The following is a 17,389-nucleotide window of genomic DNA, read 5'->3' as shown; positions in this document are numbered from 1 at the left end:
CTCATTCAAACCCCTCACATGAAACAACTCCAATCTCATTCTTGTACTAAAACAAATTAACCCCATCCCTCCCTCTATCCCAATAAGCAACACACCAAATTATTATTTTTAAACTTTTACTTTCATTTAACCCATTCCATGCAGTCATGACCATTCTACTTAGATGTGCATTCCTCAGTAGGCCGAGGCCATGTGTATCCAAATCATGAGGCTGATGGCTAATGTTGAAACTCACTTTTACTGAACCTTCCTTTGTATCCTAAGGCAAAGGCTTAAGCTCACCGTCACTTTAACTCAATCCACCTTCATCATAAAACTGAGGCCTTTGACCGCCATACTATTTTACTTACTCTACCCTCGTCCTTTTGCATTGCTCCGACCCTCTACATCAAAAAAATATCTATGAATCTATTCTTGCTCGCTCGAATCTCACCATTAACCTAAGACTTCAACCAAATTCATCTTTTAGTGAACCAAACCAAATAGTCCTAATACAAAATAACTCTGTCCTCCCTCTTAACCTAGTACAACATAACCTTAACATCATTCTAACCATGAAAACAAATAACCCCATCCGCCGTCTAACCCCAAAATAAAATAACCCATTTCCATTCATACTCTAATACAAACCCCACCACCTTCTCTCACAAACCCTAAAATGAAATAACCCCATCCTTCCTCCAACCATTATACAAAATCACTCCATCCTCATTCGAACCCCTCACATGAAACAACTCAAATCTCATTCTTGTACTAAAACAAATTAACCCCATCCCTCCCTCTATCTCAATAAGCAACACACCAAATTATTATTTTTAAACTTTTACTTTCATTTAACCCATTCCATGCAGTCATGACCATTCTACTTAGATGTGCATTCCTCAGTAGGCCGAGGCCATGTGTATCCAAATCATCAGGCTGATGGCTAATGTTGAAACTCTCTTTTACTGAACCTTCCTTTGTATCCTAAGGCAAAGGCTTAAGCTCACCGTCACTTTAACTCAATCCACCTTCATCATAAACCTGAGGTCTTTGACCGCCATACTATTTTACTTACTCTACCCTCGTCCTTTTGCCTTGCTCCGACCCTCTACATCAAAAGTCTAGCTCTGAACCTATTCTTGCTCGCTCGAATCTCACCATTAACCTAAGGCTTCAACCAAATTCATCTTTTAGTGAACCAAACCAAATAGTCCTAATACAAAATAACTCTGTCCTCCCTCTTAACCTAGTACAACATAACCTTAACATCATTCTAACCATGAAACCAAATAACCCCATCCGCCGTCTAACCCCAAAATAAAATAACCCATTTTCATTCATACTCTAATACAAACCCCACGACCTTCTCTCTCCAACCCTAAAATGAAATAACACCATCCTTCCTCCAACCATTATACAAAATCACTCCCCATCCTCATTCGAACCTCTCACATGAAACAACTCCAATTTCATTCTTGTACTAAAACAAATTAACCCCATCCCTCCCTCTATCTCAATAAGCAACACACCAAATTATTATTTTTAAACTTTTACTTTCATTTAACCCATTCCATGCAGTCATGACCATTCTACTTAGATCTGCATTCCTCAGTAGGCCGAGGCCATGTGTATCCAAATCATCAGGCTGATGGCCAATGTTGAAATTCACTTTTTCTGAACCTTCCTAAGGCAAAGGCCTAAGCTCACAGTCACTTTAACACAATCCACCTCCATCATAAACCTGAGGCCTCGTTTACAAAGCTGCTGTTACTCACTCTTCCTAGATCACATCTGCACTAAACACACTTTCACCGCCATACTTTTTTACTTACGCTACCTAAATTTACTTACTCTACCCTCGTCTTTTTGCCTTGCTCCGACCCTCTACATCAAAAGTCTAGCTCTGAACCTATTCTTGCTCGCTCGAATCTCACCATTAACCTAAGGCTTCAACCAAATTCATCTTTTTGTGACCAAACCAAGTAGTCCTAATACAAAATAACTCTGTCCTCCCTCTTAACCTAGTACAACATAACCTTAACATCATTCTAACCATGAAACCAAATAACCCCATCCTTCCTCCAACCATTATACAAAATCACTCCCCATCCTCATTCAAACCCCTCACATGAAACAACTCCAATCTCATTCTTGTACTAAAACAAATTAACCCCATCCCTCCCTCTATCCCAATAAGCAACACACCAAATTATTATTTTTAAACTTTTACTTTCATTTAACCCATTCCATGCAGTCATGACCATTCTACTTAGATGCGCATTCCTCAGTAGGCCGAGGCCATGTGTATCCAAATCATGAGGCTGATGGCTAATGTTGAAACTCACTTTTACTGAACCTTCCTTTGTATCCTAAGGCAACGGCCTAAGCTCACGGTCACTTTAACTCAATCCACCTTCATCATAAACCTGAGGCCTTTGACCGCCATACTATTTTACTTACTCTACCCTCGTCCTTTTGCCTTGCTCCGACCCTCTACATCAAAAGTCTAGCTCTGAACCTATTCTTGCTCACTCAAATCTCACCATAAACCTAAGGCTTTGAATAACTTCACCCTTCTGTGACCCAACAAAAAAAGCTTGTGGAGATACTCATTTCCTCTCTTTCCTAACCGTATGCCTGGTTATATATACTAGACAGCTTTCATTACAAAGATCAAGTGTATAGTTCTAGGCTTCAAGTCAACCCTAGTATGGTTTCCTGCCTTACTATTCCCCACCTGTAAGGCTGATCTCCTCTGGACTGGTCTTTCACAGGTGATGTGCAGCTTCATTTATCCCACTTAGCATTACAACCCCACGCCATACAGTTAGTATGGCACAGTATTTTAGTTTGCTGCTCTGCCCCTGAATCTTAGTATACTATACCAATTAAATGCAGACAAACAACTAAGTAAGTTGATTTACATACATACATACACTGAAGGGCATTCCTTTTACAATAATGGCTGCAGAAGCACTCATGGGGGAAAAAAAAAAAAATAATATTAATAATAATAATTAGTATTATAGCTTACTATCGGCGACTTTGTTCTTGAATAAAACTGCTCTTTCGAAGAAACCGTGGGTGGCTCTTAAAAGAGCCGTTGGGTTTGGATTACGCCGCTATCACCATTTACTTGGAGCTCGTGTACTTGGTGACGGCCTTTGTGCCCTCGGACACGGCGTGCTTGGCCAACTCACCGGGAAGGAGCAGACGCACAGCGGTCTGGATCTCCCTAGAGGTGATAGTAGAACGTTTGTTGTAATGAGCCAAACGGGAAGACTCACCGGCGATGCGCTCGAAGATGTCGTTCACGAACGAGTTCATGATGCCCATCGCTTTGGAGGAGATACCGGTATCAGGGTGGACCTGCTTCAGCACCTTGTACACGTAGATAGCATAGCTCTCCTTCCTGGACTTTCTGCGCTTCTTGCCTCCTTTCCCGGCCGTCTTGGTCACGGCTTTCTTGGATCCCTTCTTGGGCGCGGACTTGGCTGGCTCAGGCATACTGCTACTCGTCGAGTAAGACTGAAGAATGAGGAGGAGGCGATAAGCTCCCACATTATTTAGACTCTGGCATTCTAATATAAGAAGGTACCGCCTTTAGAATGCCGTCGTACGACCCCAACCCCATCCGCCGTCTAACCCCAAAATAAAATAACCCATTTTCATTCATACTCTAATACAAACCCCACGACCTTCTCTCTCCAACCCTAAAATGAAATAACACCATCCTTCCTCCAACCATTATACAAAATCACTCCCCATCCTCATTCGAACCTCTCACATGAAACAACTCCAATTTCATTCTTGTACTAAAACAAATTAACCCCATCCCTCCCTCTATCTCAATAAGCAACACACCAAATTATTATTTTTAAACTTTTACTTTCATTTAACCCATTCCATGCAGTCATGACCATTCTACTTAGATCTGCATTCCTCAGTAGGCCGAGGCCATGTGTATCCAAATCATCAGGCTGATGGCCAATGTTGAAATTCACTTTTTCTGAACCTTCCTAAGGCAAAGGCCTAAGCTCACAGTCACTTTAACACAATCCACCTCCATCATAAACCTGAGGCCTCGTTTACAAAGCTGCTGTTACTCACTCTTCCTAGATCACATCTGCACTAAACACACTTTCACCGCCATACTTTTTTACTTACGCTACCTAAATTTACTTACTCTACCCTCGTCTTTTTGCCTTGCTCCGACCCTCTACATCAAAAGTCTAGCTCTGAACCTATTCTTGCTCGCTCGAATCTCACCATTAACCTAAGGCTTCAACCAAATTCATCTTTTTGTGACCAAACCAAGTAGTCCTAATACAAAATAACTCTGTCCTCCCTCTTAACCTAGTACAACATAACCTTAACATCATTCTAACCATGAAACCAAATAACCCCATCCTTCCTCCAACCATTATACAAAATCACTCCCCATCCTCATTCAAACCCCTCACATGAAACAACTCCAATCTCATTCTTGTACTAAAACAAATTAACCCCATCCCTCCCTCTATCCCAATAAGCAACACACCAAATTATTATTTTTAAACTTTTACTTTCATTTAACCCATTCCATGCAGTCATGACCATTCTACTTAGATGCGCATTCCTCAGTAGGCCGAGGCCATGTGTATCCAAATCATGAGGCTGATGGCTAATGTTGAAACTCACTTTTACTGAACCTTCCTTTGTATCCTAAGGCAACGGCCTAAGCTCACGGTCACTTTAACTCAATCCACCTTCATCATAAACCTGAGGCCTTTGACCGCCATACTATTTTACTTACTCTACCCTCGTCCTTTTGCCTTGCTCCGACCCTCTACATCAAAAGTCTAGCTCTGAACCTATTCTTGCTCACTCAAATCTCACCATAAACCTAAGGCTTTGAATAACTTCACCCTTCTGTGACCCAACAAAAAAAGCTTGTGGAGATACTCATTTCCTCTCTTTCCTAACCGTATGCCTGGTTATATATACTAGACAGCTTTCATTACAAAGATCAAGTGTATAGTTCTAGGCTTCAATTCAACCCTAGTATGGTTTCCTGCCTCACTCTTACCCACCTGTAAGGCTGATCTCCTCTGGACTGGTCTTTCACAGGTGATGTGCAGCTTCATTTATCCCACTTAGCATTACAACCCCACGCCATACAGTTAGTATGGCACAGTATTTTAGTTTGCTGCTCTGCCCCTGAATCTTAGTATACTATACCAATTAAATGCAGACAAACAACTAAGTAAGTTGATTTACATACATACATACATACATACATACACTGAAGGGCATTCCTTTTACAATAATGGCTGCAGAAGCACTCATGGGGGAAAAAAAAAAAAAAATAATAATATTAATAATAATAATTAGTATTATAGCTTACCATCGGCGACTTTGTTCTTGAATAAAACTGCTCTTTCGAAGAAACCGTGGGTGGCTCTTAAAAGAGCCGTTGGGTTTGGATTACGCCGCTATCACCATTTACTTGGAGCTCGTGTACTTGGTGACGGCCTTTGTGCCCTCGGACACGGCGTGCTTGGCCAACTCACCGGGAAGGAGCAGACGCACAGCGGTCTGGATCTCCCTAGAGGTGATAGTAGAACGTTTGTTGTAATGAGCCAAACGGGAAGACTCACCGGCGATGCGCTCGAAGATGTCGTTCACGAACGAGTTCATGATGCCCATCGCTTTGGAGGAGATACCGGTATCAGGGTGGACCTGCTTCAGCACCTTGTACACGTAGATAGCATAGCTCTCCTTCCTGGACTTTCTGCGCTTCTTGCCTCCTTTCCCGGCCGTCTTGGTCACGGCTTTCTTGGATCCCTTCTTGGGCGCGGACTTAGCTGGCTCAGGCATACTGCTCCTCGTCGAGTAAGACTGAAGAATAAGGAGGAGGCGATAAGCTCCCACATTATTTAGACTCTGGCATTCTAATACAAGAAGGTACCGCCTTTAGAATGCCGTCTTACGACCATTGGACAACAATTGTCCGCTCGCTTCTTCCCAACCCCCCACACTCCCTTTTCCCCTCCCCTCCCCTCCCCTCCCCTCCCTTTTCTCCTCTTCCCTTCCCCCTCCCCTGAGCAGCATTCTCTTTGTTCGCCTACCCGCGCATTTGTACCCACCGTGCAGGCGGCACATTATTTTTCGCCAAAGCGGCGTTGACGGCGATGTTCTGTATAATTCTGATTTAATCAACGCAAACGGGGTAAATGGAAAACAATATGTATTCTTATATAATAATCACATTATTATATAAGAATATAATGTCATATATATATATAAATATTATATATAAATTATGTTTTTTCCTCCTGAAAATGAGCTTCTTAACAAAGTAACCGGAGTAACCGAGATTCATAACCACCATCATTGACTTTATTGAAACAAACAAATATGATCAACTCTTTGTTCGCCTTCCCGCGCATTTTTAATCTACAGGGCTTAATCTGTTTTTCGCCACAGCGGCGTTGACGGCGACTATCAGGATTTATTAAGACGTATAGTTCTGATTTTACCAACGCATACGGGGGGGGGTGTAAAACAATACATATATACAAAGTAACATATATGTACTCTTCCCGTATATTACATTCTTAATACAGAGTATCCGGGAGACTGCCTTATTTGAAACAAACAAGCTAAGATTAGAAACAGGCTCTTTTGCTGGATTTGTGGGTGGCTCTTAAAAGAGCCGTTGGGTTTAGAGCTGTTCAGGCCGAGCGTTTAACCTCCGAATCCGTACAGAGTGCGTCCCTGGCGCTTCAGGGCGTACACCACATCCATAGCGGTGACGGTCTTTCTTTTGGCATGCTCAGTGTACGTGACTGCGTCCCTGATCACGTTTTCCAGGAACACTTTGAGCACACCGCGGGTCTCTTCGTAGATCAGACCGGAGATACGCTTGACGCCACCACGACGAGCCAGACGGCGAATAGCCGGCTTTGTGATACCCTGGATGTTATCGCGAAGCACTTTACGATGACGCTTGGCGCCTCCTTTTCCAAGGCCTTTGCCGCCCTTGCCTCTGCCGGACATCCTAGCTGCTTCTTTTCTCAGTCGACGAGAAGAGAATCTATGAAGCTGGAGCACCCGAGGCACGCCAATTATACCCCTCTATAGGACCTAAATGAAAGCAAGGGAACCGAGCGACGTCACAGTACATCAGCTCCGCCTCATACTCTGTACGTGTGCAGAACGCTTGTTTTGCTGTATAGCCACTGAGTGGGTAGCCATACAAAATACAGTCAACCAGAATTCCGTTCTCTCTGGATGTACTCATGTTCAAAATAACGCAGCACACTTTGGATCATGCATAACCTTCACTGTGAATACTTTAACTCAACATGATTTAGCTTTGAAACCTACAGCCTAGATCCAGACCTGCTTGACCATATAATGACGAAGTAACCTAAACTGCAATTAAGAGCTAAAATCATTTCTGAAATAGATTGGTCTTATGGCGAAATCTTAAATAAATAAATAACTGAATAAATTCATACAATTCAGTGACCTAGGCATAAGATGAACTGTTTAGTGAGGCTGTGTATGAGCCTACTTTGAGTCACTGTAAGAAGTGGATAGGGGCCATGTGGCCTTTGTAAATAAACATTTATGCACTGTTTTCTAAAAATCAATTACTACAATAATAACGCCAAGTGTATATATATATATATATATATATATATATATATATATATATATATATATATATATATATATATATATATAATCTTTCCGTGTTTTACCACAGGATGACACCCCATGCTCCATGCATGAAGTCTTCCTTCGTACACCTGGGGCGATCCTAAACCGCACTCCACTACTCCCTAGTGCACAGCGTTTTTTCGTGACACCGTGCACTCCATAGGGAGTAGTGAGCTGCTTGGGAATTGGACAGTGCAACTCCGGTTCTAATGTCATAGCTTTTTCTGAGCTTTTTTACTGTTTAACTATTGGCCAACGAGCGAAATTGCATTGTTTTTTTGTTTGTTCGTTTTTTCGGTTGACCGATGCCGTTTCGGCAACTAGCTAATAACGAAAATAATCTTTTGTAAACAAAACACTAGCTAGCAAGCTACACAGGCCGCCCAGCTCTGAAAACCAGAAGATACGCTGCTGGTAGCCGGGTTTAAGCACGACTGTTTCTCCCTCACTTGCTCCAAATAACAATATAGAGAACTACGCACGTGTCCGTAATATCGTTATTTTTGTGATTAATTTTTAGACACCTAGCCATCATGCTACTCTCCGAGGTGGCTTCTCGATTTCAACCACGGCAGTAAACGTATAAAATGTTGCTAGCTATATACACGGTTTCATAATAAAACCTGACTGACTCGAGCGAGTGTGTATTTATCTGACAGGTATTTACACTCGCTGGCGTAATGCTATTGTTTGTACCATCCGAGTTAGCTAGCATGCTAATCGCTATGTTAGCTCATGTGTGGACCTGAAAAAGCAAGTTAACTCAAATCACTCAACAGCCACAAATCACGGCTGTATTGCGTACTTTTATGCTACAACTCCGCATGTGGTACTGCACTGTGGTCAATAAATAATGACCCCTCATAATTAGGCTCATATTTGTGCTTTACTGTTTATGCTGGCCGAGTTAGCCACGCTGCTAATCGCTAAGCTGGCTCCAAGCTATGTACAACTCCACACATAGATCCAGCAACGGCAGTTCTACGTCGATTTGCTGTGACTGGGTGTACAACTTTAGGCTCTCCGCAAAATCGACTTATCGGATTTCAGTATCCACTTCATTTTTGGCAAGTTAGCAAACGTTATCGTGCCAACAGCGACACAACGGAGCTGACCAGGTCCAGTCTCCAGCTCACGCCTATTCCACAAAGCAACGCAAAGTGTAATGACTCACATGTCGTCATGTAAAGACGACGTTTCACATGTATGAACATTAAAAGTAGTTAACATAGGTCTTAACACGACAAATACCTCGGTCAGCCGTCCACTCCCCTCTGATGGCTGTCGCCATGTGCGCCTCGGTCTCGTATACAACAAAGTCACACTACATCACGCCATTCTAACGTGCGTAGCGATTATTTCACACACACACACACGACAAGAGTACGTGTCCTCCCTCAATGCACCTGAATGCCTGAATAAATGACATAAATGGCTATTTAGTACTAGGGTTACGACCTTGCAAGCATAAAACAAGCACACACTGAGATCAGCCCACTACTGTACACCATGGCACACGGTTTACTTTTTACTGTGACTGGACGTGCAGTTATCGGATTTCATCATTAGATGAAGAGAGGGAGGGTGGTAGGTAGGAAGGTAGGTAGGTAGATAGATATGTATACATAGAGAGATAGACAGAGATAGAGAGAGAGAGACAGGCTCCATGACAACATATTGAACAAGTAAATCCACATACAAAGGGTTTGCAACGTTTAGAAAATACAACGCCAACAACCCAGTACAACAATAAATCAAATTCAAGAATTAAAGAGCCGGATCACATGAATGGTTGAATCAATAAAACACTGTACGTCATCTATACTTTTCGAAAACGTTCTAAAACAACACGTGATTAGTCCTAATACATGGCACGTGTGTCAATAGGCTGAACTTGTAGTTAGGCATCATGGGAATTGTAGTCCTTGATCTTGACACTACAGGATAAAGACACATTGTGTCATTGACACATTGACATAGACACACTTAAAGGAAGCATAGTGTTTTATAGATTCAACCAGTAATTTGTTCTTTTTTTCTTTGTCAACACATATTGCTCAAACACAAACCAGTACAGGGTTTGTATTTTCTGTCAGATTGAATAAGTATGCATCAAGCTCGCTCTCTCTCTCTCTCTCTCTCTCTCTCTCTCTCTCTCTCTCTCTCACACACACACACACACACACACACACACACACACCCACACACACACACACACACACACACACACACACACACACACACACACACACAACCACCACCACTGACATATTTCTGCACATAAAATAAAACAAGGCCAACTTAAACTAAACCCACACCATTTGGATTCCTCAGGTTTTCACTATACATCTTCTAATAAATCTTCTTCTAAAGTCATATTGGTTAGCAGTTAGTGGAAGAGAAAGGAAGGAAATAAATTGTGGTGAGCAAAGTAAGTGTAAAGCTCATGATGAAGTCAGGATGAGTGGTAGCAGTTCGGCTGGACCTACCTCTTAGGCTTCTGATGGAGTTTCAGGGCTAGGCCCTAAGACTATGTAGTTGCAGAACGTGAATGGAGTAGTGATGCCATCTGGTGGTCAGAATATGTATCTGCCAGGCCAGGTTCCATATATTTTCAGACGTATTCCCTCACAACATTCAACATGACATGACTTTAAACATTTGAACCTTGACATCACTAAACTACAGTTTTGGATCAATAAATCCAGGTGAAGATACTGAGATACCCAGTTACACTATACATGAGTTACATGAGGACAAAGTCAATACTGTGGTTTAAAAACACAAACATGACTTTTGGAGTCCTTTGTCTAGTTAGAACCCACACTGCAAGATAGATAGATAGACAGATAAATAGAATACATGTGAAAATGCATTTGAAACTAACTGCAGATGAAGGACAGTGCAGTTATGAAAAATAAGAAATGAAGTGGACAGATGACGATACATAAAAATTTAATAATAACACTGTATTATTAAGTAATAATAATAAAGTGTTAGTAGTGTCCAGGAGTGCAAATGTATAGGATGTACAGTAAAGTGTTAACACTGACATTGGCCATTAGAGAAGATCTTCACCAATGAGAAGTGAATGTAGGAATAATACTAACATGTCTCATACCCACACAATTAAATCTGTGCAAAAATAATTTTATTTGGCAAGGTTTTATCAGCTTATATTGAGGTTAACATAATAATCATAAATCAATAAAGAACACCGCTCATCTGCTATCAAGACCTGACTAAGGAGCTAGAGGCCAGTGGAGCAAAGCTACAATTACGAAAAGCATACGCACCATCGGTGCAAAAAAATCTTTAGTTAGGCATCATGGGAATTGTAGTCGTTAATCTAATACACTACAAGTTAAAGATATAGTGTCCACAGAGACATTTAAAGAAAGAAAGAACAAACACAAATCGAATAAATGGTATATTATTGCATACAAGGGAAAAGCTCCTAATGAGGCCAACTAAAACTACATGTTTACCCCTTGGATTTCTCAGGCTCGCTTTACATCTTCTAATAAAAGTCATGCTAGATTAGATAAACACAGAGGGAGTTAATGTTGCTTTAAGTAATGTTGCTTTTATCATATGTTGCAGTTAGTGGATGATAAAGAAATATGGAAAGACATTGTGGTAAGCAAAGTAAGTGTAGAGCTCATGATGAAGTCAGGGTGAGGGGAAGCAGTTTGGCTAGACCTACCCCTTAGGATTCTGATGGAGTTTCAGGGCTAAGCTTTAAGTCTGTTGTCGTAGTACGTGAATGGAGCGTGGATGCCATCTGGTGGTCAAAATGTAAATCTGCAAAATATAAAACAATTCATCTTTTTTTTTAGTTTTTTTTTTCTTGGTCCACAGAGACATTTAAAGAAGCAAAATCAGAAAGAAGAGAAAGAGTTCAATTTGAGAAGCACAAAAAAGCTAATTCACAAGTGAGTACGGCTGGCTTTTGATACACTTTTGTTAGCACTTTTGTATTCATTTGTTACTTACCTATGCCTTGAAGAAAGTCTTTGACCTAAACCTGGCAGGTTAAAATGATTTTTTTGCACTGATGGTGCGTATGCTTTTCGTAATTGTAGCTTTGCTCCACTGGCCTCTAGCTCCTTAGTCAGGTCTTGATAGCAGATGAGCGGTGTTCTTTATTGATTTATGATTATTATGTTAACCTCAATATAAGCTGATGCATACATACATACACATAACCATACAGCATAGAATTTAAGGGCTCTAAAGGGGGAGGGGAAAAACGTCATTCATAGAATTGCACTACTCTACAGTTTGTCTCAATGGCTTATAGTAGTGAGCGAATTGTTGGCTTTTTACCTAACTGATAAAAAAGTGCCTTAAATAAAGAATGCTTCTATCAAGGATTCTTTATCTAAAGCCATTTGATCGAGTTGTGGAAGGAGGTAATACAGTCTGGAGTAAAAAAAATTTCTGTCCTACTTTATCATTAGCATATTGTTAAAACCCAAACAAAAATCATCCCGCAAGACATGTAATGACTTTTTAGATGTATTGGTGCAGTTAACAATCATATTTAATGTGTATAAAAATTGCAGTGCCCTAAATTAAGTTTTCATTGCCTGGTAGCATGACAACTGGTTGTCATGCTGGCTACTAAAATGCCCAAATGTTCCTTGGTAGATCTTAGTAGACTTACTGGAGTTCACAACCATCTGTCATATGTAAAAGCTGTAACATTCACACACATACACGTATACATCTATGTTTTTAGCGTTTGCATTTGCGAGTTTGACCACACGATGGCATCCACGCTCCATCCATGACATATATCCACGATACCAAAACAACGGTGACGTTTGCAATAGGGCACTTCCTAAATCCCTTACACTGTATACACTACACAGAAGTGCACTTCTCTAGTCAAGTCTTTTAGGCTTCTGATGGAGTTTCAGGGCTAAGCTTTAAGTCTGTGGTCATAGTACGTAAATGGAGCGTGGATGCCATCGTGTGGTTAAAATGTAAAACAATTAATCTTTTTTTTTTGGTCCACAGAGACGTTTAAAGAAGCAAAATCAAAAAAGCGAATTCACAAGTGAGTACGGCTGGCTTTTCATTCACTTTTGTTAGCACTTTTGTATTCATTTGTTACTTACCTATGCCTTGAATGATTAAAATTATTATTTATTTTTTTTTGCACCAATTTGAGGGTGCGTATGCTTTTCCATATTTTAGCTTTGCTCCACTGGCCTCCAGCTCCTCGGTCAGGTCTTGATAGCAGATGAGCGGTGTTTTTTACTGATTTATGATTATTATGGTAACCTCAATATAAGCTAATACACAGAGTTTAAGGGCTCTAAAGAAAAGGAAATAAAGGTCCTACATAGAAGTGCACTACTCTATAGTTTGTCTCAATGGCTTCTAGCAGTGAGTAAATTGGTGGCTTTTTACATAACTGCATGCTGTTTGGTTGTCATGATGGCTAATAAAGTGCCTTTATTAAAGACTTCTATCAAGCGTTCTTCAAAACAAGACATTTTATCTAGTTGTGGAAGGAGATTATACAGTCTGGAGTATGTTATCGTTAGCATATTGTTGAAATGAAACCCAAGCCCAAACGAAAATCATCACGTAAGACACGTAATTACTTTTTAGATTTGTTGGTGCAGTTAACAATCATATTTAATGTGTATAAAATTACCCTAAATTAAGTTTCCATTTCATTGCCTGGCAGCATGAGAACTGGTAACCATGCTGGCTACTAAAATGCCCTGAACTGAAGTATGCTTCAATAGAAACATTTTTTAAAATGTACTTTAAAAAACACTAACCAAAATAACACCGCAATACAAATGATTTAATAGACGTACTGGAGTTCACAACCATCTATCAAATGAAAAAAGCTGTTACATTCACACACATACACGAATAAATCTACGTAGTTAACGTTTGCATTTGCCTAGTTTGACCACACGATGGCATCCACGCTCCATCCATGACATATGTCTGCGTTCCCACAACAACGGTGGTCCTCTCCGGAATATACACTTAACTCCTTTACTGCGGCCCCACAGCTGGTCTCGCTTACTCTCTATGGAATCAAACTCATTTTGCATATGTATGAAACGTAGGTACCCAAAATCAAGCTCTCATTTTATAAATATACACATACATTGCTCTCTGAAACTGTGCTTGCAGTTGTATAGTTGCACCACGCGGTGGGATCCACGCTCCATCCATGTCAAATGCCGTTTGTAATAGGCCAAAACCGGCCTAAACACTACATAGTGTAAAGTGTAGTGTTCTACTGAAGTAGCAGTGGCTTCAACTTTTTGCTGGGGTGAATGAACTGTTTCCAAACTATTAAATATGTATAATCATATTGATAGGTATTTAAAGAAACGTATTAATATGTATTAAAACACATGTTAAATATGGCGATTTTGATGTGAAATGTTGTACAAAACGTTATAATATATATATACATATATATTAGTTGTTGTTTTTTTTGCTAAACTTTACAACCACTGTCTTACGGCTGGTTTTGCTCGCGCAGCCCTATGGAACTTAGAAGCGCGCGCGCGTCATAATAGCCTTACATTATATAAACGCAACACCGAGGTGAGGCGGACATTTGCTGTTTCGGCGCGGACACGGGTAGGTGGCTCTTAAAAGAGCCGTTGGGTATTTCAGGTAAACGTCGAAGCGCTCTGTTTAAGCGCGCTCTCCGCGAATACGGCGGGCCAGCTGGATGTCTTTAGGCATGATGGTGACTCTCTTGGCGTGGATAGCGCACAGGTTAGTATCTTCAAACAGACCCACCAAGTACGCCTCGCTAGCCTCCTGCAGGGCCATGACGGCGGAGCTCTGGAAGCGGAGATCAGTCTTGAAGTCCTGCGCGATCTCACGCACTAGCCGCTGGAAGGGCAGCTTACGGATCAGCAGCTCAGTAGATTTCTGGTAGCGGCGGATCTCCCTCAGAGCCACGGTGCCGGGCCTGTAACGGTGAGGCTTTTTCACGCCGCCGGTGGCTGGGGCGCTCTTGCGGGCAGCCTTGGTGGCGAGCTGCTTCCTCGGGGCCTTGCCACCGGTGGACTTACGAGCGGTCTGCTTGGTTCTTGCCATCGCGTTGAACTCTACTCCTCTCGGGGAAAAGAAAGAGAATGAGTTCTCGCTCGCTTCACATGGCTTTTAAGCTTTCAAGCCGCTTGCCGCTCATTGGGCGTCTTGAAGTTGTCCGTTTCCCATTGGGCGGCCGGCAATGCGTCGGTGACACACTATTGGGCGTCTTCTTTTCAAACCTAAAAGCAAAACGGCGGGCTCCTGTAATACAAAACAACAAAGAAAAAAAAACCATTAAAAGAATATATAATAATAAGAACAATAATATGATCAAACTAATCAATGTACTGTACATTACAGCGAACATTAAACACACTGTGTGTGTGTGTGTGTGTGTGTGTGAGTGTGAGAGAGAGCGAGAGAATGTGTGTATACATGCACATATGCATAGGGTGTTGATCTCAGTACGTGAAATATATGAAAAAGGGCAATTGTGTATTGCATGGCAGTGTGTTTATATAATAACTCGGTTCATAAAGCTATTATTTTTTTATGCAGTTGGAAATCACGTGAAGAATATGTAGTGTTGTTTGTAAAGGAGCAGCACTTTTCTTAGAAAAAATGGGTGGCTCTTAAAAGAGCCTTTGTGTATAGATAAATCAACGGAGAGCGCCAATTTACTTTGTCTTCACAGTCTTCTCGGTCTTCTTAGGCAGCAGTACAGCCTGAATGTTGGGCAGCACACCACCTTGGGCGATAGTGACTCCTCCGAGCAGTTTGTTCAGCTCCTCGTCGTTACGAACAGCCAGCTGCAGGTGACGGGGGATAATACGGGTCTTCTTGTTGTCGCGGGCGGCGTTGCCAGCCAACTCGAGAATCTCAGCGGTGAGATACTCCAGGACGGCGGCCAAGTAGACGGGAGCGCCGGCGCCGACCCGCTCAGCGTAGTTGCCTTTACGCAGAAGCCTGTGCACACGGCCAACTGGGAACTGCAGTCCGGCGCGGGATGAACGAGTCTTAGCCTTGGCCCTAGCTTTACCACCGGTTTTGCCTCTTCCACTCATGATTCGCGTCAGTCGTGTTCGTCCAACAAAGCTGAAATAATGCACGCCGGCCAACGAGCGCCGTTGATATAGCAAAATCGCCTACGGTCCTATTGGCTAAAAGCTACGCGCACCAACAGCCAATCGCATTTCCGCCGTCAGACTCTAGCGTCCTCCCACCTCTGCTCGCTTTCCTACCCGACCCCCTCCCTCCTCTCGTGCTGTGTGTCTGTGTGAGCGAGAGAGAGAAAGGAAGAAAGAAAACGGGTTAAAGAAAGAAACATTTAAGGATAAAAGGATAAAGGTGCACGTATTCGTCACTGTACAGTGTGGACTGTACAGCGAAATGTGTCCTCCGCATTTAACCCATCTGGTAGTGAACACACACTCACACACACACATGTGTTAGGGGCAGTGAGTACACACACACACCCAGAGCGGTGGGCAGCCAACTCCAGCGCCCGGGGAGCAGAGAGGGTAAAGGGCCTTGCTCAAGGGCCCCACTCGTGCCCCGCGTTTTCTTTCCCTTTCCCGCTCAAATGTAACACGTATGACCAAACCAAAAAAAAATATATATATTGATCATATATAATTATTGTGTGGGGAAAGTAATGAGAGCTATTTTTGTGTTGTTGAGTGTTTTTTTTTTTTTAACAATCAATTCATTATGCAGTAACAAGGGGGGAAAAAAGCTGTTTTTTTATGAAACTGTGGGTGGCTCTTAAAAGAGCCGTTGAATAGAGAAACAAGACATGAAGGTAAACGGCGTTACTGTTTACTTCTTCTTAGGGGCAGCCTTTTTCGCCTTCGCCGCCTTGGGCTTAGCTGCTTTAGGCTTGACCGTTTTGGCTTTCTTTGGGCTCTTGATCGCCTTTTTGGTTGCCGCCGGCTTCTTGGCCTTCTTGGGGCTCTTCGCTGCCTTCTTAGCGGCCGCGACGGGCTTCTTGGCCTTCTTGGGGGATTTCTTAGCCGCAGTGGGTTTCTTGGCTGCTACCTTCTTGGGCTTCTTGGCCGCGGCTGGTTTCTTGGCGGCCGGCTTCTTAGCTTTAGGTGCCGGTTTCTTGGCGGCCGGCTTCTTCTTTGCCTCGGTCTGCTTCTTGTTAAGCTTGAAAGAGCCCGACACGCCGGTGCCTTTGGTCTGCACCAGAGTGCCCTTGGTGACGAGGCTCTTGACGGCGAGCTTAACGCGTGAGTTGTTCTTCTCGACGTCGTAGCCGCCGGCAGCCAGGGCTTTCTTCAGGGCGGCGAGAGACACGCCGCTCCTCTCCTTGGAAGCCGAGACGGCCTTGACGATGAGCTCGCCCACGCTGGGGCCGGCTTTCTTGGGGCGGGCGGCGGCCTTCTTCTTGGGGGCCTTGGCGGGCGCCGAGGCGGCTGGGGCTGGAGCGACTTCTGCCATTGTTCTGCTTTGCTGAGAGCGCGAGTGAGCACAAACTGCTGCAGCGTTCTGTAGAACCTCCCGCTGCAGCGAGGGGGCCGGCCCTTAAAAGCCACATGAGAACGTTGTAGACTCAACTCGCTCGATGCCGCACAGCCGTGTGGCAGCGACAGTCTCGCACTTGTGTTTTCTCTCGGCGTTTGTCGAGCGAAATATGGGTGAAAGCTCAACTTGGCGAGCGTAG

At 42.8% G+C, this 17,389-nt stretch overlaps 6 protein-coding genes across 6 annotated transcripts in view; all 6 read right to left on the bottom strand.

The window, feature by feature from the left end:
* The window catches only part of LOC140547180 (uncharacterized), a 35,773-nt gene extending 19,985 nt beyond the window's left edge, over positions 1-15,788 (bottom strand). Inside the window, exon 1 of the mRNA XM_072670769.1 lies at positions 15,406-15,788. Within this exon, the coding sequence (XP_072526870.1) occupies positions 15,406-15,788 (383 nt within the window). The remainder of the gene's footprint in view (positions 1-15,405) is intronic.
* Positions 3,115-3,489, bottom strand: LOC140546723 (histone H2B). The gene has a single exon (XM_072670110.1). It carries the CDS (start codon positions 3,487-3,489, stop codon positions 3,115-3,117), a length of 375 nt encoding a protein of 124 aa, XP_072526211.1.
* On the bottom strand, positions 5,467-5,841 carry LOC140546733 (histone H2B). Its single transcript, XM_072670121.1, has one exon. The coding sequence runs from the start codon at positions 5,839-5,841 to the stop codon at positions 5,467-5,469; it is 375 nt and encodes a 124-aa protein (XP_072526222.1).
* LOC140546981 (histone H4) lies at positions 6,712-7,023 on the bottom strand. Its single transcript, XM_072670463.1, has one exon. The coding sequence runs from the start codon at positions 7,021-7,023 to the stop codon at positions 6,712-6,714; it is 312 nt and encodes a 103-aa protein (XP_072526564.1).
* On the bottom strand, positions 14,377-14,787 carry LOC140546846 (histone H3). The gene has a single exon (XM_072670265.1). It carries the CDS (start codon positions 14,785-14,787, stop codon positions 14,377-14,379), a length of 411 nt encoding a protein of 136 aa, XP_072526366.1.
* Positions 15,789-16,542: 754 nt separating the features above from the next.
* Positions 16,543-17,166, bottom strand: LOC140546513 (histone H1-like). Its single transcript, XM_072669858.1, has one exon. It carries the CDS (start codon positions 17,164-17,166, stop codon positions 16,543-16,545), a length of 624 nt encoding a protein of 207 aa, XP_072525959.1.
* Between the last annotated feature and the right edge of the window lie 223 nt (positions 17,167-17,389).

The sequence above is a fragment of the Salminus brasiliensis genome, chromosome 24, assembly GCF_030463535.1.
Source record: "Salminus brasiliensis chromosome 24, fSalBra1.hap2, whole genome shotgun sequence".
Taxonomy (NCBI): domain Eukaryota; kingdom Metazoa; phylum Chordata; class Actinopteri; order Characiformes; family Bryconidae; genus Salminus; species Salminus brasiliensis.
The sequence above is the reverse complement of the archived record's forward strand: the minus strand, read 5'-3'. Positions and strand labels throughout refer to the sequence as shown.

Bases quoted from the DNA above. Each gene is read 5' to 3' on its own strand.
- LOC140546723 (XM_072670110.1), bottom strand. From the start codon at position 3,489: ATGCCTGAGCCAGCCAAGTCCGCGCCCAAGAAGGGATCCAAGAAAGCC.
- LOC140546733 (XM_072670121.1), bottom strand. From the start codon at position 5,841: ATGCCTGAGCCAGCTAAGTCCGCGCCCAAGAAGGGATCCAAGAAAGCC.
- LOC140546981 (XM_072670463.1), bottom strand. From the start codon at position 7,023: ATGTCCGGCAGAGGCAAGGGCGGCAAAGGCCTTGGAAAAGGAGGCGCC.
- LOC140546846 (XM_072670265.1), bottom strand. From the start codon at position 14,787: ATGGCAAGAACCAAGCAGACCGCTCGTAAGTCCACCGGTGGCAAGGCC.
- LOC140546513 (XM_072669858.1), bottom strand. From the start codon at position 17,166: ATGGCAGAAGTCGCTCCAGCCCCAGCCGCCTCGGCGCCCGCCAAGGCC.